General features: G+C 42.4%; 2 protein-coding genes and 1 long non-coding RNA gene across 5 annotated transcripts in view; 2 read left to right on the top strand and 1 right to left on the bottom strand.

Moving 5' to 3' along the window:
• The window catches only part of KPNA4 (karyopherin subunit alpha 4), a 31,352-nt gene extending 28,640 nt beyond the window's left edge, over positions 1-2,712 (top strand). The window contains exon 17 of the mRNA XM_079978004.1: positions 773-2,712. Coding sequence (XP_079834130.1) covers positions 773-871 — 99 coding nt within the window. The 3' untranslated portion in view covers positions 872-2,712. The remainder of the gene's footprint in view (positions 1-772) is intronic.
• Positions 2,713-7,754: 5,042 nt separating this feature from the next.
• Positions 7,755-11,957, bottom strand: LOC307217230. Its single transcript, XR_013839464.1, has 2 exons — positions 11,071-11,957; positions 7,755-9,511 (listed from the first exon to the last, which is right to left on the bottom strand). It is a non-coding gene; the product is annotated as an uncharacterized lncRNA (long non-coding RNA).
• TRIM59 (tripartite motif containing 59) lies at positions 10,168-25,375 on the top strand (the record flags this gene model as incomplete). Of its 3 annotated transcripts, XM_079978157.1 has the most annotated exons (4): positions 13,223-13,367; positions 20,477-20,550; positions 22,873-23,045; positions 24,152-25,375. In XM_079978157.1, the coding sequence occupies exon 4, from the start codon at positions 24,155-24,157 to the stop codon at positions 25,373-25,375; it is 1,221 nt and encodes a 406-aa protein (XP_079834283.1). In that variant the 5' UTR covers positions 13,223-13,367; positions 20,477-20,550; positions 22,873-23,045; positions 24,152-24,154. The 3 variants fall into 3 exon arrangements, with proteins under 3 accessions (XP_079834282.1, XP_079834283.1, XP_079834281.1); XM_079978156.1 differs by lacking the exons at positions 13,223-13,367; positions 22,873-23,045 and adding an exon at positions 10,168-10,187; XM_079978155.1 differs by lacking the exon at positions 22,873-23,045 and having other exon boundaries at positions 13,224-13,367.
• Between the last annotated feature and the right edge of the window lie 534 nt (positions 25,376-25,909).

The following is a 25,909-nucleotide window of genomic DNA, read 5'->3' as shown; positions in this document are numbered from 1 at the left end:
TAAAATTCATCTCTGGGTTATTTGTGGGGCATAGGAATTCCTTCATTCCCCCCCCCCAAAAAAAAAAAATAGTTCGGCCCTCCACAAGGTCTGAGGGACAGTGCACCATCCCCCTGCTGAAAAAATTTGCTGACCCCCTGGTCTTAAAAATTCCAACATAGTCATACTTGAGCTTCCCCTCCCCCTCCGTTCATTTCAGATCAATCTGTTTCCATTTTTGCTTGTTAATATCACTATTACTCCAACGTCCCTTGCTCACTTGTAAATATCTTTTTATCTTATATTCTCGAGAGGGTTGCTGAATCATAAATATATAAAAGCTTAGAATAAACAAACTGTGGGGTTCCCTCTCCTCAACCAGCTCTCACGCCGAAGAAAATCTTATCTCAATTCAAACCTTTGACCCATGTAGCTGGTATATTCCACAGTATGTTGTTGCAACCTTTTTCCATCACATGCGAGTACAATTAAAGATCCAATTCAATGGAGAACCTCTCTTCTTAATGGCGGCATAGGAGGGTTTTCGCCAGGCAAAGTGCTTTTGCACTCAGCGCATTCCATGCCAGAGCAAGAGCCAAGTACCGAGACGAACTGCAAGTGACGCCCGTTCCCCCCATCCCTGGGGTGAATTTGCAATGATGATTTGCCCTCTGTCATTCTTGTTTTTCATTTGCCGATGATCACCTGCTATTGTGGGGGCTGCCTCCATTGAGGCAGGTGGGACTGGAAGCCTGGAAGATTCTTATTTCTGGTCTTTGTGGTTCATTTACAGATAGATGAAGATCCAAGCCTTGTTCCAGAGGCAATACAAGGTGGAACATTTGGTTTCAATTCATCTGCCAATGTACCTGCAGAAGGGTTCCAGTTCTAGAGTGGTATTTTGGAAGTTAGGTACAATGCAGCACTGAATAAAATAAGGTTTGATCCATCAAGCTTGGCTCATGGGATCCGCTGCTGCATTAAATCGGGGAAGAAAATGGTGAAGATTTCATTTGGAATCACAGAAAAGCCCGAATGAAGTCAAGATGGCGAGTGGGTGCGAGTGAGAGTGAGTGGCAAAATGTAATGAAAAACTTCACACTGAATGCTTATATAGGTTGTTCAAAGGAAAAGGGCTACAGGTCAAAGATCTTCAGTGCCTGAGGAGGAACATTGACTTAATTAGCGCAATTGTGGGGGGAAAATGCAGTACTATTCCATCATCAAGCCATGTAAGCATAAAGGAGAATAGGATGCCCATATAAGTCCAAGGAGAATGAGCCCAGGTCTTGCTAATGAAGCACCGTGTGAATGGACAACATTGAGTGAATGTCTGGACTCAGTGCTGTGGGGCCACGTGTGTGTTTCAAATCTGGGGCTCTTTGCTCATGAAGCAGACTCCTAGTCTTGGAGTGGGGTGTGTACGAGAGTATGGTTGTGATGCTGTATGTGAACGCATGCAAGCTTGATTTGCCTTCAGGGGGCTGATAATAACCCTAGTCAATCATCAAAAGGAGTGTATAAGTGTTAACACTGGACACAAAAACAGAGACCGGTTTAGCAGCAGACTATGGTTTTACTCCTGCAGCCTGTGTTTTGTTTTATTCCCCACCCCTTTGATTTTAGTTATTTTCTTTCCTGTATGGCTTATTACTAGTTGCTTGTAAAGTCAGAAAACTTTGAGGAAGGCTTCCCTGTGCATTTGCACCAGATGACTGTTCATTGTTTACAAAAAAAAAAAAAGCTTTCCATATCATCAAAACTAATTTGTGTAGATTTTTTTGCATGAAACTCATACAAACGTTTCCCTCTTCCAACTATTGTGTTGCAGTACACAAATTGCCATATAATACTAGAAAACAATAAAAAAAATAAGTTTAACACCATCCTTTTCATTTTCAGAGACGACATAAAGCTATTTTTGCATGTGGTAATTTACAGCATAGCTCATTTTTAGATTTTATTGAGTCCTGTAACCAGCTGTTTCTGTTGTGGTAGGATACTGTGCTGTGTTTCAATGTTATTTGTTTTCAAACTTTGTTTTCTATGAAAATGATATGGAAACCTCAAAATAAAATTTGGTGCATATGTACTGCTGAAAAGATTGGAGATGTGAATAGATGTACAAATCAAGTCATGGTTTGAACACCGTTAATAATACCACCTAATCTGTCCAATTGTTCTAGACTTTTTATCTTTAGATGTAGGCAGCCATGAACAATCTATTTTGAGCCACTTTAGAGAGAACTTTGTATTCTTAACTTGCATACCAAATGCAAGTGGTTTTTATAATTGGAATAATACCTCAGTTTTGAGGTTCTGCACACTAAATTAAAAGTGACATTGCAAATATGTACAAAAGGAGAACTCTTTATAAGGTGGCTCATTGTAGGAAATGCTGTGCCTTCCCCTTTGAGCACAAGTGTTGCATGAACAACAGTTTGCTATAAGAAAACATACCAGGTTAGCCACCATTAGCATCTATATCTACCTTGTGGTTGTTTTTTTTAAATCAGCTGGTAATTCTGAAACGCAGTAGAATGGATAAAGATTATTTTGTGATCATAACTCTTTGTTGGACTAGAGTATTTTTGCAGCATTCCTTGTCATCAGAAACATGGTTAAAAGTTTAAAACTAGATGCAGCAGAAAACTAGCTTGTGAAATTTATCCAAGTAGAATGCAGGCTAGGCTGTCTTGGGGAAAATAAACATTAAAACTTACAACAATGTTACATTGGTGTATGCATTTTTGTCTATACAAATATTTACAGAACCTGCTTTTGTGTGCCATTATTTGATTAAGCAAGTAGAACAAAATTATAATGCTTATTTGATAACCCCTTTCACCCTTTCTGAAATCATGCCTCTTAGCCTTCATCAATTGTAGGTTGCCACACACAAATTGACTACATTTGAATGTAGATCCTCTGTCCCATTCACTCAGCAGCATAGTTTCAATATGTTCTTTTCCTCTTTAGGCCTGAGACCATGCTTTCCACAAATTATTTAAAACAAGGGAAAAACATCTGCCATGAAATACCCTCCTTTCTACTCCTTTATTACTGAATCAATTGTAAAAATGCAGTCACATACATAGCCGTTGTCCCAGAACTTTCACAACTATCCCTTCCCACAGAATTCAATATACTGTAATCTACTTTAGCAGAATTGTTTTCCTATTAATAAGAAACTACTGAAATTGTTTGGGTTTCAAAGTGTTATTTCTACCAGAAGATAACAAATAGTAATTCTCATTTGACATGTCTTTCTCTAAGCTTCAGTTTTTCTTAAAACTATTCTTTGTGGAATGACCAGGTGTGAAATTGTATACGTTGCTGCTGCTGCTTGTGTTTAATGCATAGTAGGCAGGTTCCAGAAATAATTTATTGGTATTGTTCAAACATAATGCCAACACATGTGCCTGTGCATGGCAATTCCCTCTCCTTTTTTCAGTTTTAGGTAAATCACAGTCACTTTGGGTGGCGAGCTATGGTTTTTAAAGTCAGGAAAAGAGGGAGGGGAATTGGGACAGGAGCAGAGGGGAAGTGCATGAGTCCTGCTAATCTTCATGTACGAACTCCTTGGATACTGGGCAACTTAAGAAAAGATGGGAAACACTGCTAAGTTAGTTTCAGGCACTAGCAATTTTTGAAAGCAGAGAAAAAAGGGTTTGGGGGGGCGGGTGGAAATACCGCCACCCTTTTATAAATGTTTCTAGTTATACACAGATAAGCACAAATAACACTGTTCATCAAAATACCCATTTCAAAAACCAGTACAGTTCTGAAGTTGGGTATGATCAGTACCGTCCTGAATGCATTGAAGCTACATGTCACAAGTTCTGGATTTTAAGATACTGAATTGCAGAGAATTGTTTCCACTGCAAATTGTGGAGCATCCTGTTCATCTTAGTGGTGTTCTGTATTAAAGGAACAATTATGGTAGAAAGTATGCAAGGAGGCTAAAATAGCCAGGAGCAAATGTTGTGAAGAAAGTAAAAGATAGCAACAAACTTCAATTGGGAATATTGGTTGAAGGCTTGAGCACATAAGCAACCATGGATAAATGCTTTGCAAGAAATACAGAGGTTGAAAACAACAACATCAAGAATAGCTTGGTATATTCCTATTATGGCTTGGAAATGCTCTACACTAGTGAAGCTTTGGAATGTGTAGTTATCTAAAAGAACTTGTAGACCAGTCAATTGTTCCTATTCTAAGTTTTACATACAAGCTATAATATTTGAGAGGTAAGGATTTTTATTAAGGGTTTAGGAAAGAACTAGAATTTTTTTTGTTTTAAACTATACAGTAATATTGCTTCATCATGGAATTTACACATGGTTCTGTGGAAGTATGCATAGTAAGGTAAAGGTAAAGGTACCCCTGCCCGTATGGGCCAGTTGTGTCCGACTCTAGGGTTGTGCGCCCATCTCACTTAAGAGGCCGGGGGCCAGCGCTGTCCGGAGACACTTCCAGGTCACATGGCCAGCGTGACGAAGCTGCTCTGCACAGTAGCCACAATCTAATCTAAAAATGTAATTTGCATGTTAAACTGGCATGTGCATATCTAGAGTTTGGTTGCCATTTTAAATGGCTAAGTCCTTGCACATCTAGACTTGTTCAGCTGAAGCAACTGCACTAAATATATAAAAAACATTTTAAAATGTCCAAACTTTTTCAGCATTTTATAAAACAGGCCTATTTGGGGAATTTTGCATTTAGTTGTCCTTTGTCATTTTCACTAGAGATTTTCCCCAACCACCACCACACTTGTTTTAAGGCATGGGTGAATGTGTGGTTTTCCACATGTCTGACTACAGCTATCATCCTTGACCAGTGGTTATGCTACCTGTGCTTTTTAAGACTAGGATTCCAACATCAAGTGGCCCATGGGTTCCTTATCCCCTGTTTTTGAAGATGGTTTCTAATATGGAGGTCCTGAATATTGTTTCCCCCTTACATATATATATATTTCAGGTTTGAGAACAGATTGTGCTGAAACATTAAGGCATCCTAGTAGCAAGGTGAAGTGGTGGACCTTTCAGTGTACAGTAAGCCGCAAATAAAAAGCAATGTTATTTTATCATTCATTTCTGGGGTTACAGTTTGATTTCTATACGGAAATAAATGTTTTATGCAGGTTTTTCCTAGGTTAAACTAAGGATAATCCTTTAGTGAGAGGAAGGGGGATGACAGCTTCGAAAGAAATAAGGCAGTCACTCTTTTAACCTTTAGTATCACTCGTCATCTTTGAGTGCTCCTTTATTCGCACTAGCTCCATCTTTCTCAAGGAAATCGACAGGTAGTTTGCAACTATTTTCTTGTCGCCCTTTGCCGCTGGCGTTCATTCTCTCGCTGTGGTGGTATGTAGCTTCCCTAATAAAATGGGCTTGGGTGCTTCACCCTAGAAACAGAGTGTCTGCATGCGATTCGTCCTCCTTCGCGGTCCCCTGGCGTATGGCGCCCCGCGCGCTGGACACGGGCTCTCCCTCTTCACCGTTGCCCTTCTGCTCCCCTGAGCTGTGCCCATGCTCGGCTTGCTGCTGCTGCTGCCGCCGCCTCAGCTCCTCCCGGAAGATGGGCGGCAGCTGGTTGACGTACTCGCGCCACTGCACTTTGCCCGCGTGGCTGCGCTTCGGAACCGAGGGGAGGAATTCGTCGTGCAGCGGCGCCGCCGCCGCCGCCGGCAGGGAAGTGGCGGACGTGCCGTGGAAGGACTTGGCCCCGCCGACGTCCCACGACGAGTGCATCGGCTCCAGCCGGGCCGGCGACACGCAGCTGAATCCGGTGGCGGTGGAAGCCAAAGTGCACGACAGGAAAGCCAAGAAGAGGCTCTGCCCGGGGCTGGCCGACAAGCCTTGCAGCTCCGGCTGGGTTAGCAGCCGCTCGCGGATCAGCGCCAAGAGGCACGAGCCCAGCGCCGCCGTGCACGCGATCAGCATGGCGGTGACGCAGTGCAGGAGGGGCGCCAGCGAGCGGCACAGGCGCGCGCCGACGAAGTCCAGCGCCAGAGCCAGCGAGCCCGTCAGCACGCTGAAGAAGCAGCAGCAGGCGATGGCCAGCATGATCGGGCCCCCCGACGGGCCCAGCAGCGGCGTGCCCGGAGCCGGGTTGTCCTGCCGTATCGCCCACGACGCCCCCAGCACAATCGCCCTCCGCTTCTTGTCTTCCACCAGCACCCAGATGGGGTAGGCGGCTGCCGTGCCCAGCACCGCCAGCGCCATGCTCTGAGCCAGCGCCGCCGCCAGGCTCCCTTTGCGCCGGAGCCGGTTTCGCCTCAGCAGCATGAGCCGGACGATCTTCGACTCCCCGAGGCTGGCGGTCGCCTTCTCCATGGCGACAAACTTAGGAAACCGCGCCGAGGAGACGAAACTTCGGGAGCCGCGCCTAAGGCGGCCCGTGTCCTCAGGGGGCGGCTCCTGCCCTCGCTTGGCTCTGAGGGAACCGAGACCCGTTCGTCTCGTAAGGAGGGTCGTTGGCAGTTGGGGAGGGGGAGGGGGCGCGAGGCGCAAAAATGGCGCCCCGCTTTTCCCGCCTGATTTTTCTGAGGGCTCGAGCGATTCGTTAAAAGGTAAAACGCATGCCGTGGAGGTGTTTAAAATTAGGCACTGCGTATATATGGGATAACTTTTCCCCCCCTCAACGTCGTGTCGGAATCCGGAGTCATCCCGTTAGAAGAAATGAAGTAGTTTTTCACACAGCGCATACTTAAAGCTATAGGATTTGTTCTCAAAAAAGCTGTGGTGAAGGCCACCAGCTTTCAAAGGGGATTGGCTAAATTCATTAAAGATAAGGCTGTCAATAGCTACTAGTAGTCATCACGACTATGTGTTGCCTCCAGTGCCAGAGGCAGTTTTGGGGGTTTCTCTTCTTTTTAAAATTCAGTTTTTCGGCCTAAAATAGCTCCCGGGGCAGTTTATAACTAAAAACAAACTCAGGGCTGCCCTCGAACTTCAAATCTGAAAAGACACCATGCAAAACAAAAATGTATTGGGAGGGAGGAGAAAATGAGCAAACTCAGTTTTCCAGGACTCTCTTTCTTCCAGAACCTTTTTCCACTGCCAGAGTTCAATCAGGAACATGTTGAGAACATGTTCCAACACACATGTGCAGATTGTCCTACCATCCTTGACTAATGGTAGCTCACACATATAGGATGAAAAACTTAACTGCTTTCTAGGGACAGAATGTGATTTCTTGTCAGACATCAGATTTGGCATCCTGCCTTTTAGTAATTAAATACAGTTTAGAAATTTTTGTTCTTATATGCACATTACAGTTTTAAAAACAATAAACCATGAGAGCCACAATTAAAGATGAGACAATGTACTGACAACTACCAGAGTTAATTAGAAGGGGAAACTCCTTAAATTCCAGTAAGGACACCAGTGTCAAACACTCAGAAAATGAGTACTGTAGTATCCTATTGTAAATTTACAAAAGCAGATGTATTAAGTTACAGATTTTGTCACACATTAGTAAGTGCACTCTAACAGTACTGGGAGCCCTGTGCAATGTGGACAGTGGTGCTTATTCAAGACTATCTTTTAACACTCCCCGCCCCCCCCCCAATGGATTAAATAAAATGCTTTCTTTCACTGACAATGTATCATTCAAGTTTTCAATTCTCAGCTTACATCACACTATGTTTTCTGTATCTGTTTGTCTTAGCTGGTTCTTGGCAGTCTCAAATGTACTTTGTTTAAAATCATTTAAACCCACACCCCTTCAGCAGAAAGAGATTCAAACTTGTGATCATTCTTCAGCAGACATTGAACTATACAAGGTAAGGCTTTCTTTATTAAAGATCGCACCGTAGTTCTGTTTTAACAACTAGGGACACTGCATGTTGTAAATCACCCTGTGTTACTCAGATGAAGGGTGCTATAGACATTTAATTAATAAAAATAATACAAGCAGTGCACTTTTAGCTGGCCTGAACTTTGCAAGCAGCTCAGTTTGATAACTACGTTGTGCAATAACTAGTCCACAGCAAATGATAATAGCTAATACAAGGCTAATTCTATATTTGCTGAACTATAAAATTATAATCAAATGAATATACTTCCAGCCATGGCATGGTTTTACTTTTGTTTTTATTGGTAGCATTGCTATCCTGCTGCCCCAAGGTGAGCCGGATATTGAATACTTTACACATTAAAAGTGTATACATGGAAAAATATAACCGCACATGACTACCATATTTAGTATGACATAAAATGGAATGTGGAAAACAGTAATAAAAAGTTTAATCTGCTGTGTTCTCTCTTGTTAAGGTTTATTACAGAATGCTGAGGGAGCAGTTAATGTAACATTCTTCGATACTGTTGATAGGCCAAGTGGCTAATGGTACAAGCAGTAACTTGTGCCATTGCATTTTGGTCAGGTCTACCTCCCTGCAAAGCAAAAATCTGCTCCAGACCTTTGCACTCAAACTGTTACTAACTTTCAAAGAAGTGTGCTTAAGGCTCTGGTATTATTTTCACCAGTATTGCTGGAATCCAGGTTGGCACCTTTTTACAAATGCCAATTTGGATTCCAGCACAACAAGACCCTCATACCATGATCTAAAGTATTTAAACAAAACAAAAAGCAAGGGTTACACGTTTTCTGCACACAAGCTATCTGCCCCTGGATTATCCATGATTCATATGGATAACAAAACGTGAAACCACTGATTCCAATGATTGCAGTGGCTTTTAAAAATGCCACCATGATAATGGAAATTTGGCACCTGTGACTAGATTATTCATTTAAGGAATTTATGTAAAGTGGATGTACATACATGTCTAAAAATTAATAAGAATGGCTCCATTCCTGATTTTCTGTGAAATACATTCACTTTCATTCTGCTTGGCTTAAGTGGAACTATGGTGATGAGTCTGCTCACAGAAAACAAATTTAATGCATTTGGTTTCAAATAAAGTCACCTAAGGGGGAAAAAAACTGTTGGAAGCAACACAGATTAGAGGGAGGGAAGGCTTGTATTGTCAAAGCTTGCCTATTTAATTTAGGGAGGAAGGGAATGGGATTTTATCTTTCCAGACACAATTCCAGACATTTCCCAGATGTTTACACAAGAGGCTGTAAAATATAAATTTAATTTTATCAGGATAGACAGGTGTTTACGTCTTCTGGAAAGATAAGCATAACATTATTTATGACACAGTGGCAAATTTATATCATTATTTGCTTTTTCAAGCTTACTTTACCAGACATATCTCAGTATGTTTGCATTTTTACTTCAGCATGACTCAATAAATTATAAATACTCTAGTTCATAGAGAAAATATACATGAGCTCTTTCACTTATGAAGTCTTGAGGATTATCTGTGGAACAGATGGTAGATCACAATGTCAATCACTCAGTTCTATATAACATATCCACTTCATTGTTGAGATCAGTTTTTTCTAGTGTCCGAAAGAGGGAGCGCTTTGCATTCTTTTCTTTGGCTTTCTATCCAGGACAGTCTAGTGCAGATGTTGAACAGGGTTGCTTGTTTAGAAATCAGAGAATCTCCGCTGCCACCTGAAGAAAAGTGAAAAAGTGGTGAGAGTATGGTACTGACCTGGTTCAGGCATTCATTTCCAGACTTGCTAATTTAGCAGGCAGGACAAGCAGACGACACATGCTCCCCCTCCTTTTCTTTCTCGGGACTTAACATCCAAAATGGGGAGCTGTGTTTTAATGTCAGTTTACTAACCAGGACCTTAAATTATAGTTTGAAGTTTAAGGTCCTGGTTAGTAAACTGAAATTAAACCACAATTCCCTTTTCGGGGGCAGAACAACTAACTGTGATTCTATTAAACTATAGTCTCACACAGCTACATATCTTGTTAGGGTTTTTGGTCTAAACAACACAGCCACAGGATTCGGGATTTAATTCAGTACTGTCTGAGAAAAATGTCACTTTTGAAACCAACTCTATGCTACCTCCATACCTCTAGAAAGGTGTAAATCATTCTCAGTAAAAGCTAATGGGAAATTGAACTAGTTAGCTTTAAAATAGTAAGACCAAATCATGTTATATAGCCCATATGACATAATATTTCTTTGTTTTACGCGTAATGATATCACTATCTGCCAGTGGTCATTTGAAGCACTTTCCTTCCAGGCATTAGTTTGACACAGTTTGGCTGCAGGATTGTCCTCTCTTAACAGTGGCCAAAGTATGACTTCTGACACTTTGTGTTGGAGAAGTAGGTAAGCATTTTCTATTGACAAATGTACATTTTGAAAATGTGTGAGATTGGATTATAAACCAGCTAGCCCACTATATTAGATTAGCCCAGGTCATTAGTGAGACTTATCTACTTAGTCAAATCTTTTATCAGGTCAGGGTTTGTCTATTTGAAGATAACAAAAGTTATCTGTATCTTTGGGATCATATGACATCAGTATGCTGTTAATGCTCAGTTAACATATCTTTAACAAGGTGCTTGGAAACTTAGAATCATAAATCATAGAATTGTAGTTGGAAAGGATCCCAAGGGTCATTTAGTTCAACCTCCTGCAATGCAGGAATCTCAACTAGATAATTCATGACTGATGGCTTTCCAGCCTCTGCTTAAAAACCCCCAAGGAAGAAGAGTCCACAACTTCTTGTGGAAGTCTGTTCCACTGTCAAACAGCTCTTATTGTCAGAAAGTTCTTTCTGATGTTCAGTTGGAATCTCTGTTCTTGTAACTTGAATCCATTGGTTCATGCCCCACCCTGCAGAGCAGGAGGAAATAAGCATGCTCCATCCTCAGCATGACAGCCTTTCAGATATTTGAAGATTTCTATCATATCTCCTCTCAGTCTCCTCATTTCCAGGCTAAACAAACCCAGCTTCCTCAACCATTCCTCATAAGGCTTGGTTTCCAGACCATCATCTTGGTTGCCCTCATCTACACACATTCCTGCTTGTCAATATCCTTCTTAAATTGTGGCAACCAGAACTGGACACAGTACTCCAGGTGTGATCTGGCTAAGGTAGAATAGAGAGGTGCTTTGTCTTCCCTTGATCTGGACACTAAACTTCTGTTGATGCAGCCTAGAATAGCATTAGCTTTTTTTTTGCTGGTGCATCACACTGTTGACTCACGTTAAAGTTGTGGTCTGTCAAGACCTCTAGATCCTTTTCACATGTAGGTGTTCCGCATCTTATGGTTGTGCAACTGGTTCTTCCTAAGTGCTGAACCTTACATTTCTCCGTATTGAAATTCATTCTGTTAGTTTGGGCCTAGTTCTCCAATCTGTTAAGGTAATCCTGAATCTCGATTCTGTCTTCTGTGGCATTAGCTACCCCTCCTAGTTTTGGTGTCATCTGCAGACTGGATGAGCATTTCCTTAATTCTGTCATCCAAATTGTTTATAACACATTGAACAGCAGTGGACCCTGGACAGAACCCTACAGCACCCCACTTGTCACTTTTTTCCAGGATGGCGAGAAACTGTTAGCACTGTTTTAGTGCAAATGTTGAAGAGTGCTCACTTGCCTAAGAGCTTGTCCTTATTTTCCTACGTCGCTTATCTGGTGGAGATAAACCACAAGCCTGGATCCAGGTGTAGTGGTAAACTAACCCATGGCTTAGCAACTGGTAGTGTGGGAACAGTGGCTGAAATCTATGCTTTGGTAACCCACAGATAAGCTAGTTACAAGTAGGTAGCCGTGTTGGTCTGCCGTAGTCAAAACAAAATAAAAAAATTCCTTCCAGTAGCACCTTAGAGACCAAGTAAGTTTGTTATTGGTATGAGCTTTCGTGTGCATGCACACTTCTTCAGATAGTTTGACTTAGCATTATGAGCAAACACAGAGCCTGTGAACTTGCTAACTAATTAGTTGTGAATTAGCAAGCTAAGCCTATACTAGCATAGGGCTCATTTCTTGGTTATGTCGGACAATTCTGGAAGACTGAGATTCTACACTGACAACTGGTTGCATATGTGAATTTCTATATTTGTAGACAGATGGCACAAGTGCTTCTTTTCCCCTAAAGGTAAAGGTAAAGGTACCCCTGCCCGTACGGGCCAGTCTTGACAGACTCTGGGGTTGTGCGCCCATCTCACTCAAGAGGCCAGGGGCCAGCGCTGTCCGGAGACACTTCCGGGTCACGTGGCCAGCGTGACAAAGCTGCATCTGGCGAGCCAGAGCCGCACACGGAAACGCCGTTTACCTTCCCGCTGGTAAGCGGTCCCTATTTATCTACTTGCACCCGGAGGTGCTTTCGAACTGCTAGGTTGGCAGGCGCTGGGACCGAGCAGCGGGAGCGCACCCCGCCGCAGGGATTCGAACCGCCGACCTTTCGATCGGCAAGTCCTAGGCGCTGAGGCTTTAACCCACAGCGCCACCTGCGTCCTCTTTTCCCCTAATCAGGAGCTTTTGCTTTTAGGCACACCCAGACAAAGTTAGCTATTTTAAAATCTTAGTGCAATAATTCAGTTATTAGCACATACCTACTACTGAAATTGGGACGCGGGTGGCGCTGTGGGTTAAACCACAGAGCCTAGGACTTGCTGATCAGAAAGTCGGCGGTTCGAATCCCCGCGACGGTCCCTGCTCCCGTTCCTCGGTCCCTGCTTCTGCCAACCTAGCAGTTCGAAAGCACGTCAAGTGCAAGTAGATAAATAGGTACCGCTCTGGCGGGAAGGGAAACGGCGTTTCCGTGCACTGCTCTGGTTTGCCAGAAGCGGCTTAGTCATGCTGGCCACATGACCCGGAAGCTGTACGCTGGCTCCTTCAGCCAATAAAGCGAGATGAGCGCCGCAACCCCAGAGTCGGTCACGACTGCACCTAATGCTCAGGGGTCCCTTTACCTTTTTTACTACTGAAATCAATGGGGCCTAGCCCAGTTTAATTTGGGGTGGCTTGAGCCTGCATGGTTAGGTTGCCAATATTATGTTGACTTTCCCCCCTCTTAAAATCACATCATTTTAAAAAGTATGCCTGACTGGTAATGTTTTAACTTTTAATTTCTCCCTTTTAAAAAAAATAATCCACCGTTTATGGAAGAGAAATCCAAAGTTTCTTAGCGGGGGTGTGGATAAGAAAGAAACAGGGGCAAAAATACACAGAATATGTTCTAAAGCGCAGCCCGCTCCAGCAGCCGTTAACGGCTGACCTGAGGGAACTGTTGTACCGCGTTCATAAAATTCTCCTCCCTCGTCCGGCCGTTTACTTTTGAACTGATCCTTCCGAAGCGGTTGATTGGCTCGAGACTACCGGCTTGTCCAGGCGCGTGCGCAGTAGCGGGCTGCCGTGGCTGCTTCCCTTTCCTCCTTTCCGGCGATTCTGATTGGAGGAGGAGGGGAAGAAGGGTTTAGCAGCCCCCGGCGGGGATCCATTCAGGGGAAGCTGAGAGGAATTTGCGGGGAGCGAGGGATCTGCTGCCGCAGGTGGAGGTGAGCCTGTAATGCTGGATACGTGTATTACTTTGAAGGAGAATAAAAATGAGGGGGGGGGGGTAGGCTTTTATGGGCGTACTAGGTCGTTGCCATCGTGACTGCCCCGTCCCCGAAGTGTTTTGGGAGAAATTAAGGGAGTGGCGGAGAGAGCCTTGAAAAGTGCTCCGTTTCTGTAGGTAAAAAGAAGAGCAACAGTAAAGATAACTCCTTTTGGGAGGGGGAAAACAGTGTAACCACCAAGAACTTCGTGGCGTTTTCGTTAGTACCACTCTGCTCTGGCATTTGGATGCATATCGGAACAATACAGCTGTCCTAAGACCCTGAAAACTCAAAGGCAAGTATCGTTTGTAGTCAACTTCTTGCTATACTGATTTATCCCATAAGTTGTAAATGCCCCTTCTGGTGGCTGTTCTTGGGTCACGATCCTCCAGCTATTTGTATCTAAACAATACCATTACTCAAGAGTGGGGCTACTTGGCAAATAAATGACCGGAGGGGTCCAGATCTAAAGCATATACAGCTTGCCCTTATTTAAACTTCCTTAAATTTCAATCCCTTTATATTAATTTGTGATTAAGAATGTAAAATGTTAGTGGTTCACAGTGACTTGCATTAATAAATATTGAAAAACTCTCAGACTTTGTTTGCAAACTTGCGTTTAAAAAGAAACAAGTACCAGGGAACTGATCTTTCCTTTCCATCTTAAGCTCAGTTCAGATTCGATTTTGTATTTCTTCCATAAAGTATTTCACTTCTGTTCACCTACCTACTTTCCTACATTTGAACTTGTGGATGCTTGACACATGCCAGAATAATAAAAGCTTGAGTTAAATAAGCTTGCCTGTCTTTCAGTGACTTAAACCATTTTAAGCAGATACAGTGGTACCTCGGGTAACATACACTTCAGGTTAAATACACTTCAGGTTATAGACTCTGCTAACCCAGAAATAGTACCTCGGATTAAGAACTTTGCTTCAGGATGAGAACAGAAATCATGCTCCAGCGGCGTGGCGGCAACGGGAGGCCCCATTAGCTAAAGTAGTGCTTCAGGTTAAGAACAGTTTCAGATTAAGAACGGACCTCCGGAACGAATTAAGTACTTAACCCGAGGTACCACTGTATCTCATAATAATAATAACAACAATTTATTATTTATACCCCGCCCATCTGGCTGGGTTTCCCCAGCCACTCTGGGCAGCTTCCAATAAAACACTAAAATACAATAACCCATTAAACATTAAAAGCTTCCCTAAAGAGGGCTGCCTTCAGATGTCTTCTAAAAGTTTGGTAGTTATTTTATAGAATCATAAGAGTTGGAAGGGACCCCGAGGATCATTTATTCCATTCCCCTGCAATTCAAGAATATCCAGCTGTCTCTTACAGGCATTAAACCTGCAACCTTGGTACTGTCAGCCCCATGCAACCAACTGAACTTTTCACCTATATTGTGTTTGGTTTATAGTTACATTGTGTTTGGTTTATAGTCACATTTCTTGGTAAACTGGCATCAGTTTACCAAGAGCTTGCAGGGCAGCAGCTGAAGAAGGAGCAAAAAGGGTTTTCTTCTGTGTGTGTTTCTTTGTGGCTGATTAGCTGCTCTCCCTGTGCAAAGGTCAGAGGGGGCAAGGTTTCTGTTGAGGCAGGTGATTAGCTGTGGGAGGAGCTTATCAGAGCTTGCAGGGCAGTTTGATCCATCTTTTAGATTTAGGGGAGCTAGTCTCAAACGTTTGTTGGGGGAGACCTAGGTTTTTTTTTTGGGGGGGAGTTATTTGTCCTGTCTTCACGCTTTTTATGATGGAGGACCGCTGTAGCCACCCCCCAACGACACATTCTCAAGATGGAGGGTGAGGGAACAGCTGCAGTCGCCTGCGGTTCCTGCGCAATGTTTGCCATCTTGCCAAAGGTTGCAGGCAGCTTTACCTGCAGCAATTGCATGTTGATTGCCCTCTTAGAAGACAAAGTCCAGCAACTGGAGGAACGTGTAGCTACGCTCCAAAGAATTAGAAAGCTGGAGCTCTTCTTGGAAGCAACAGAGCACACCGTCTCCACCAAGGAGGAGACAGGGGACTCCCCTGAGAAGGAGGCTAGTTCACCAACACAGGAGCCAGATATATGGAGAAACGTGACTCAAAGAAGTAGGAGGCCCAGGGTTCGCTCTGCTTGTTTAGAAATACACAATCGCTTTGAGGTCCTCTCCCCTAGCATGGAAGACGAAGAGCAGACTCCATTTGAGGATCTCTCCCTCACTACAGTCGATCAGGTATATGAAGACGAGCAGCAAAGTCAGTCCTCAGGGAATGTGCGGGCGACCTTGGAACGGACAGCTCACGGAAGAACCCCGACCAGACCTAAGAGGAGGCGTGTAGTGGTGATAGGGGATTCCCTACTGAGGGGAACAGAAGCAGTGATCTGTGGGCCTGACAAGATGTCTCGGGAAGTGTGCTGTCTCCCCGGGGCTAAGATCCAAGATGTAACTGAACGACTGCAAGGAATCATAAAACCCACTGACAAATACCCCTTCCTCTTGGTTCATGTGGGAACCAATGACACTGCAAGCAATAGCCTCCAGAAGATCAAAAGAGACTATGAGGCTCTGGGCAGGAAATTGAAGCAATTAAATGCACAAATTGTCATCTCATCTGTCCTCCCAGTTGAACGACGTGGCCCAGGGAGAGAGGGAAAAATAGTGGAAGTGAACAGCTGGCTTCACAAATGGTGTAAACAGGAACGGTTTGGATTCTTAGATCACGGACTGCAGTTTCTTGAAGATGGACTTCTGGCAAGCGATGGGCTGCACCTCACAACGGTTGGGAGGAATGTTTTTGCCAAAAATCTCAGAAACCTCATCAGGAGGGCTTTAAACTGACTAATGTGGGGGTGGGAGACAGTGCTCCTGAAGGTAGGAGTCTATCAATTGATGAAGATGATCATCCAAATGTTATAGACCAAATGGAGAAAACAGCATGCAGACCTAGTGGTGGGAGGAAAAAAATCCTTAAATAAGAGACACGGGGGAATGATTAATGGACTTCAATGTCTGTACACTAATGCGCAAAGCATGGGAAATAAACAAGATGAGCTTGAGCTCTTGGTACAGCAAACTAAATATGACATAATAGGCATCACTGAAACCTGGTGGTATAAGTCCCATGACTGGAATGTAATAATGGAGGGATACAATCTATTTCAGAGAAACAGACCAGACAAGAAAGGAGGAGGAGTGGCGTTATATGTCAGGGATGTGTATACCTGTGAAGAGATCCAAGATTTAGAACCTCAAAGCCAAAGTGAGAGCATTTGGGTCAAAATTAAGGGAGAGAAGAATAACAGTGACCTCATTGTGGGAGTTTACTATAGATCCCCAAGCCAAACGGAGGACATAGATGATGCCTTCCTGGAACAGATGGCCAAGCATGCAAAAGGAAGGGAGATAGTAGTAATGGGGGACTTCAATTACCCGGATATTTGTTGGATGTCAAACTCAGCCAAGAGCATAAGGTCAAACAGATTCCTCACTGGCCTTGCAGACAACTTCATTGTCCAGAAAGTGGGAGAAGCAACAAGAGGAACAGCCATTTTAGATCTGGTCCTAACCAATGTTGATGACCTGGTTAGTGGGGTAGAAGTGGAAGGATCATTAGGCGTGAGTGATCATGCTCTTCTGAAGTTTACTATACAGCGGAAAGGAGCAGCCAAGCATACTAGGACTCAATTTATTGACTTTAAGAAAGCCGACTTCATAAAACTTAGGGAAGTGCTGGGTGAGATCCCATGGACAGTAATACTAAAAGGAAAGGGAGCTCATGATGGCTGGGAGTTTGTTAAGAGGGAGATAGTAAAAGCACAACTTCAGGCAATACCAATGAGACGGAAACATGGAAGGTGCCTAAAGAATCCAGGGTGGCTATCTTAAGAACTTTTAACTGAGTTAAGATTAAAAAAGGATGTGTACAAAAGATGGAAAAGGGGGGAAACCACCAAAGAGGAATTCAAACAAATAGCCAGCACGTGTAGACACAAAGTCAGAAAAGCTAAAGCACAGAATGAACTCAGGCTTGCTAGAGAGGTTAAAAGCAACAAAAAAGGCATTTATGGGTATGTTCGTAGCAAAAGGAAGAACAAAGAAACCGTGGGGTCACTCAGAGGAGAAGATGGTGAAATGCAAACAGGGGACACAGAAAGGGCTGAACTCCTCAATGCCTTCTTTGCCTCAGTCTTCTCCGATAAAGAAAACAATGCCTGACCTGAAGAATTTGGAGCAAATGATTCAGCAGAGGAAACACAGCCCAGAATAACTAAGGAGATAGTACAAGAATACTTGGCTAGTCTAGATGTATTCAAGTCTCCAGGGCCAGATGAACTGCATCCAAGAGTATTAAAAGAACTGGCAGATGTGATCTCAGAACCACTGGCAGTCATCTTTGAGAATTCCTGGAGAACAGGCGAAGTCCCGGCAGACTGGAGGAGGGCAAATGTTGTCCCTATTTTCAAAAAGGGGAAAAGAGAGGACCCAAATAATTACCGCCCAGTCAGTCTGACATCAATACAAGGGAAGATTCTGGAGCAGATCATTAAGCAAACAGTCTGTGAGCACCTAGAAAGGAATGCTGTGATCACCAATAGTCAGCATGGATTTCTGAAAAATAAGTCATGTCAGACTAACCTGATCTCGTTTTTTGACAGAATTACAAGCCTGGTAGATGAAGGGAACGCAGTGGATGTAGCCTACCTTGATTTCAGCAAGGCATTTGACAAGGTGCCCCATGATATTCTTGTAAAGAAGCTGGTAAAATGCGGTCTTGACTATGCTACCACTCAGTGGATTTGTAACTGGTTGACTGACCGAACCCAAAGGGTGCTCATCAACGGTTCCTCTTCATCCTGGAGAAGAGTGACTAGTGGGGTGCCACAGGGTTCTGTCTTGGGCCCGGTCTTATTCAACATCTTTATCAAGGACTTGGATGATGGACTCAAGGGCATCCTGATCAAATTTGCAGATAACACCAAACTGGGAGGGGTGGCTAACACCCCAGAGGACAGGATCACACTTCAAAACGACCTTGACAGATTAGAGAACTGGGCCAAAACAAACAAGATGAATTTTAACAGGGAGAAATGTAAAGTATTGCACTTGGGCAAAAAAACCGAGAGGCACAAATACAAGATGGTTGACACCTGGCTTGAGAGCAGTACATGTGAAAAGGATCTAGGAGTCTTGGTTGACCACAAACTTAACATGAGCCAACAGTGTGACGTGGCAGCTAAAAAAGCCAATGCAATTCTGGGCTGCATCAATAGGAGTATAGCATCTAGATCAAGGGAAGTAATAGTGCCACTGTATTCTGCTCTGGTCAGACCTCACCTGGAGTACTGTGTCCAGTTTTGGGCACCACAGTTCAAGAAGGACACTGACAAACTGGAACGTGTCCAGAGGAGGGCAACCAAAATGGTCAAAGGCTTGGAAATGATGCCTTATGAGGAACAGCTAAGGGAGCTGGGCATGTTTAGCCTGGAGAAGAGGAGGTTAAGAGGTGATATGATAGCCATGTTCAAATATATAAAAGGATGTCACATAGAGGAGGGAGAAAGGTTGTTTTCTGCTGCTCCAGGGAAGCGGACACGGAGCAATGGCTCCAAACTACAAGAAAGAAGATTCCCCCTAAACATTAGGAAGAACTTCCTGACAGTAAGAGCTGTTTGACAGTGGAATTTGCTGCCAAGGAGTGTGGTGGAGTCTCCTTCTTTGGAGGTCTTTAAGCAGAGGCTTGACAACCTTATGTCAGGAGTGCTCTGATGGTGTTTCCTGCTTGGCAGGGGGTTGGACTCGATGGCCCTTGTGGTCTCTTCCAACTCTATGATTCTATTCTATGATTTCCTAGATGGGTATCTGATAAGGGAACTATAATTTTTATACTTTTAAATTCAAATGACCATAGTAACAATTAACTAGGTATTTTTTTACACCTCTATGGCAATTCCTATGTGTTTCCAGGTGGGTTTCACAGGAGAATTCTCAGAAGCATAGGAAGGGCCTTCTGTGAAATATAGGCACAATATTAGATTTTTTTAGAAACATAAAACGGGACAAAGAAAAATCTGCTAGAAAAAAGATTGGCTCCAATCCCAGTGTCAGTATAATAAGAACATTGGAAACTACCTTATACCATGCTAGAGCATTAGTCCATTGGTAAAGGTAAAGGACCCCTGGACAACCAGTCAAATTCGACTATGGACTGCAGTGCTCATCTGCGCTTTCAGGTCGAGGGAGCCGGCATTTGTCCGCAACTTTCTGGGTCATGTGGCCAGCATGACTAAACTGCTTCTGGCGCAATGGGACACCATGATGAGTACCAGAACGCACAGAAAACCGTTTACCTTCCTGCAGCAGCAGTACCTATTTATCTACTTGTGCCAGTATGCTTTTGAACTGCTAGTTTGGCAGGAGCTGGGACAAAGCAATGGGAGTTCACCCCATCGCACGCGTTCCACTGTGATCAGAAAGCCCAAGAGGCTAAGTGGTTTAGTATTGTCTACACTGACTGGCAGTACCTTGTCAGGATTTCAAACGAGGCTTTTGCTGTTTAAACCTGGGAGCTTTTGCTTGGAAGAAATGTGCTCCACCACTGAGCCACGCCCCTTTCCTAATTTATGAAGAAATTGTACTATAGTCATTGGAAGACTACTTACGTATTATTTTGTGTGATGTGCAACAAAGTATCCATGCAATACATAGCATTTTCTTTTTAAAATAAGTTTCACTGATGCTGGAGTTATAGGTCATTGTGAAAGAAGTTCTTTGTTTTATTTGCTGAGAAACATCAGTGATGAGGCAATAAAATTTTGTAAGCAGGAGTGCATTTTTCCTTTCATATAATTACTAGTCATCAGAGTGGTAGAGAACTAAGGAATGGAGGTAAAGGTTTCCCTGCTGAGAACAAACTTTTTTGCCTTATTCTTAGACAGGTTCAGCCCATTGTGAATAAATTATAATTATAGGATTTCTGCATCACTACTTCAGCTCAGAAAATATGCCTTACTGCTTGTTATCACCCCTGAATGTCCAGCTTGGAAAACATAATTGCCAAATTCTTCACTTTTTATTCCAGATAAATAGAGAACTGTTATTTCTAGAATATACCAAACCCAGGGCTGACAAATACTACTTCACTATATCTTCTCGGTGAGTATTGAAAATTGTACTTTGCTGTTTGTTTTATTTATTATATTTTTCTGTAGTATCTAATGGAATTTTCTCAAAATACTCTGGGTTTTGTTTACATTTTTAAGGTACATTACTACTGTTTCCTTAGCCATGCAACCAGTGTAGATTGATTAAAACTGAGTCATATCAAGTCAGTTACTTAAATCAGAAAAAAATGCAAATTTAAAGCATCGATTTCAGTTGTGTCCTGCCGATACTACATCATATATTTCCTAAACAATAGCTGTGTTCACATGAATGACAAACCAAATTTTATGACCCGTGGCTTATTGTGAATGAGCAGCATGTTGGTACGCTCTGCCTGATTACTCCTGTTTTGCTCTTCCCCTTGCATATGTGGGATATGCAATGCAGGGACTCTAGTTTGTGGCTCCCCAACAAGCCATCATTTGCAAACCTTAAGCCAAATTGTTGGGGAGATGTAAATCATAGAACTGTAGAGTTGGAAAAGACATAGAGGGTCATCTAGTCCAACCCTCTGCATTGCAGGAATCTCAACTAAAGCACCCATGACAGATGGCCAAAATCTACAGCTGTCCCTCTTTGAAGCATAGTGTGACACTTCTTTGAAGCATAGTGTGGACAAAGGCAACTGTGTGTAAGAGAGCACAGTCATGAAAAGAACAACGGAAATAGCCTTTCTGGGGTGCTTTTCCACTGATGCTTAGTGGTCATGACAAGACACAAGACAGAATTTACCTAACCAGCCCCACTGGTGGAAGTCCTGTGCAAGGACTTCCACTTGTACCATGGAGCTCTACCCAGCTCTCTTCCCCCACTGTATGTCCCCTGAAATTTGCCTCCAGGAGGAGGTTTGGGAGAACCTTCAGAACAGTGCTCAGGTGGAAGTGGGGTGTTCGTGCATACGGAACAATTGGAAGAGTGCAGTGTTGAATTCTGCCTGCCGGATTCAGAAAATCCATGGTTGTATTCAACTAACGTTGACTCTTTTGACGTCCGTTGACTCATCCATGGAACTTCACGTACGTAGTTCCAGAGTGTTCTAAGGTCTGTGAAAGAAACAATATGCTTGACTGCATATAGATGCTGGTGAAGCATCATATTAAACAGAAGTCAAAAAGCTTTTTGTGACTATTTAAAGTCATTTTCTGACTATTGAAACTGAGGACGCAACCAATGTGTTCACCCGTATGGTAATTGCTCACCAATGGAATGGTTCAATGGATTCAAACTGAAGGAATACTATTGTTATAGCTGTGCGTTAGCAGCTGAAAGAAATGTACTGGGAGGAGACGTAACAAGCAGCAACTCTTTGTTCAGAGCTACAATGGGGCAATCAGAATTTGTGGGGAGCACATAGGAATGCAGAAGAGGATCCAGGACTTATATCCTACTGCCCAGTATGTTCATAGCTGTACCCTTCAAGTGAACTTGGTGATAAAACCAACAGCTTTACAAATCAAATAAATGATTTTCAGACCTTTTTTTGGTTTCCTGGCATCCTTTGCCAGCAGCACAAAAAGGAATGCAGTTTTGGAGGGTGTTGCAAGAAGAAGAATCCCCAGATTATTTTGGACATGCTGGAACTTTAACTTCTTAACAACGAATGTAGTATTTGGGTAGAGACTGACACTAATTTAATATTTTTGGAAGAAACATTTTGATAACAGCACAATCAGGTGCAAGTTCCTGTACCTTTTGTACCTTTTTTTTTTTTCAGAAAGATGACTCATGTGGATATCCACTTCAGTTAACGCCAGAGAACAGCTTGACTTTGTCAGATTTTATGAGCATCATCACGTCAAGTCAAAAGATTCCATTAAAAGCTTGTTCTCTGAGTTAATTCTGGCAATCTCAGCTTCCCAGAAGCAAAACAAAGGAGAATCTGGATCAAGACACCTTGGACATCATTGCACAAGCAAAATAATATCTGTATTTACTGATCATTTGGTGTAACACCTGTACAAGGGTGTTGTTTCTAGTACATAACTTGAGTTTCCTGCAACAGGCGCTTAATGAAGCTATTGAAGCCTGGACCATTACTGTGGGATGCAGGCTGGGCTTTCTATCTTGTGCAAGAGGCAAGAATTCTGCAGTCACAAAACTGTGTTTACATTCCTGCACAAGCTTTCAGAGAGCAAGCTGGAGACAACATTGCAGCAAATTATCCCATTGCCAAGATTCCTGATCACCGCTCAGATGACAATGGTAAATGTGCAATGGAGTTTCTCAGCAGTGAGGATTAAGCATTTCCTCTGGAACACCAGGAAAGAAGACAGACTCAGTGCTCCCTTGACTGTTTTGTTTCCTATTATTCAGTCTGCTGCACTGAGTACACTTGGACCACTCCATCACTCTTGATTCAGAAAGACAGCAGAACTACTTGCACTTGAAGGGGAGGGTGCTGTTGCATCTCGAGTCACTGCTCTAGGTTTGCCTCCTTACAAATTGGTGGCATATACGGGTCAGTAGCTCCTGCAGAGATACAAGAGGTGGGCTCCTCTAAGAGTGAGCAATCTTTATCCTAACATTCTCTAAAAGGAAGTCTTATTTGGGTCTGGGCGAACTATGTCTTCAGTTTTAATACAGATCAGATGCGGGAAAGTTATTTAAAACATACTGTTTCCTTTAAAGCTTGCAGCTTATCACCTTTTTATTATCCGTCCCTTCTAATCAGTTTAGTTGGGCATACAGCATCTCATCTTTATTTTATCCTTATAATTGAGCTAGGTAGGTTAGGCTGGGAATTGGTGACCAGCACAAGGCCACCCACTCAGCTTCATGGCTGAGTAGGGATTTGAACATGAGTAGGCAGCCCTAGTCTGACAAGAAAAGTCCTGCAATGATGAACAAGTGCATTTATGGCTTAATGTTGCTGATGACATAAATGAACCTCAAAATACTCTTTAGTTTACCTGTGATAATACATCCATTGCTTAAGAGGAAATGATTTCTAAGTGTCTTTTTGCATAGCTGATGTATACTTTTATTTAAGAACAGAAATGTACTTGAATAAAAAATATATAGAAAACCTATGACATTAGCCCCATATAAACTGTATATATGAGTGGTGGTTGGAGAAGGAACTGGCAAACCACTCCAGTATTTTGCCAAGAAAACTCCATGGACATAGATAAGGAGAAGCTTTGAGAAGAAAGTGAGTTTCCAAGGCATGCTCTGGCTCATGGGGTCACGGAGAGTTGAACATGACTAAGATGACTAAACAATGAGTGGTGGCATAATTTGGATATATACTTTATAGGTCATAAGCAGCATTGATTTCTTTGATCATATGGTCCATGTATGATGGTTTGACAGAAATGCATTTCTTGCTTCATTAGAGGGTTGTGCTAGTTATAGCTTGGCAACACATCATTTTATAGACTAAGTGGGAATCCGTAATATATAACTGATTAGTTTTTGGCCCATTCCACATTTTTAAAAAAAGAAAAAAACAATTTCTATATTAATTTCTTGAACTATGTTGAAAAACATGCAATAAAAACTGTAGCTTAATTAAACCAACAGAATGACTTAATTCTAATATACTTTACATATATATATATAATTTTAAAAACATTTCCCTCTTTATTTTTAGGAAATGCATCATTTTGAAGAGGAACTAACTTGTTCCATTTGCTATAGTATATTTGATGACCCTCGTGTACTGCCATGTTCACATACTTTTTGTAGAAACTGTTTGGAAAGTGTTCTTCAGTTATCAGGCAACTTTTCCATATGGAGACCCTTAAGACTTCCACTGAAGTGTCCCAACTGTAGAAGCATTGTGGAAATTCCACCGACTGGCACAGAATCTTTGCCTGTCAACTTTGTATTAAAGGCTATAATTGAAAAGTATCAGCAAGAGGACCATCCAGATGTTGCTACGTGTAGTGAACATTATAGACAACCTCTAAATGTTTATTGTCTTCAAGACAAAAAACTAGTATGTGGCCATTGTCTTACAATAGGAAAACACCATGGCCATCCCATAGACGACCTTCAAAGTGCCTACATGAAAGAAAAGGAAACTCCTGGCAAACTCCTTGAACAGCTGACAGATAAACACTGGAGTGAAGTGTGTTTACTTATTGAAAACCTGGAAGAACATAAAGCTCAATGTGAGAGCATTGTCCAGGAGGATAAAAAAACTGTGTTGCAATATTTCAAGAGACTCAGTGATTTACTTGATCATAAAAAACAAGCTTTGCTTGCAGCTTTGGAAGAAGTGAACATGCAAATTGAGACAGAATATGAACCTCTAATTGAAAATATGAAAGGCATACGGGAAGAACAACTTGAATTGATGTCACTGAATACAGCCATTCAGGAGGAGGAATCTCCCCTCTTATTTCTGGAGAAGGTTGATGATATTCGCCAGCGTGTTAAAGCTTTGAAGGAAAAGCCGTTACCAGATATAAAGCCTGTTGAAATCTACCCGCGAATAGGGCAGGTGCTGAAAGATGTGTGGTCCAAAAGTGAAATTAGTCAGGTCAACAAGATTCTCATTCCCAAAATAAAGCTAATTTCAAAAGAAAAAATATGTAGCCATGGCTGTGAAAAGAAGAACCCACGTAAAGAATTCTTCAGGTCCTTAAAGCCTCTGGCAGTTATACTCACTTCCCTAGTTGTGGCTACTATTATCTTTAGCCAACATCCCTTTCCATTTGTAAAGGAAGTAGCATTCCCCTTTGTTATGGAGTCCTTGGAAACATTCTATCAAGATTTTAGTAAGAGGTTTCAGATGGTGGTGGGAACCCTGTGGTATACCTCTAATTTTCTACTTGAATGCCTATACAGAATATTTCCTCCTTCCATGTGAATGTTTCAAGTAGCAACCTGTGCTATATTAAGGACCTCATGGATTATTTTAATTTTTAAAAACAGATTCTTATAGCCTGTTGTTAAACTTAGAATGGTAGCCATTAAGATCAGATGATTGAGCCTATTGGCTGATTTACCAGCAACAATTTATAGTAAGGGGATGGAAATTTTATTAAAATGAAACCAATGCATGGGAATTTCTGGTCTCAGAATATGTTCACAGACTGATATAAGTAAAGATTAAAGTGTAAATAATAAAAAAGAAGTAAAGATTAAAGGGTCCTGTAAAGGCAGTTTGGGAGCTATAGTAGACTTTCCCTTGAATTAGCATCCTCTGCTGTCACATCTTTGTGACCTTCAATTCTCATTTGTCATTACTTACACTTTTACAGATTTTATAAACGCTATTTCCAAAGTATTATTTAGTGCAAAAAGAGCTGGAATGAATGTCATAATATTTTATTGACACATTAATCTTAAGTACCCTATAACCTTCCACTAATTTTCTTAGTTGCCCCATCAGTGTTTAATG

Source organism: Podarcis cretensis, assembly GCF_951804945.1.
Source record: "Podarcis cretensis genome assembly, chromosome: 5".
Lineage (NCBI taxonomy): Eukaryota > Metazoa > Chordata > Lepidosauria > Squamata > Lacertidae > Podarcis > Podarcis cretensis.
The sequence above is the reverse complement of the archived record's forward strand: the minus strand, read 5'-3'. Positions and strand labels throughout refer to the sequence as shown.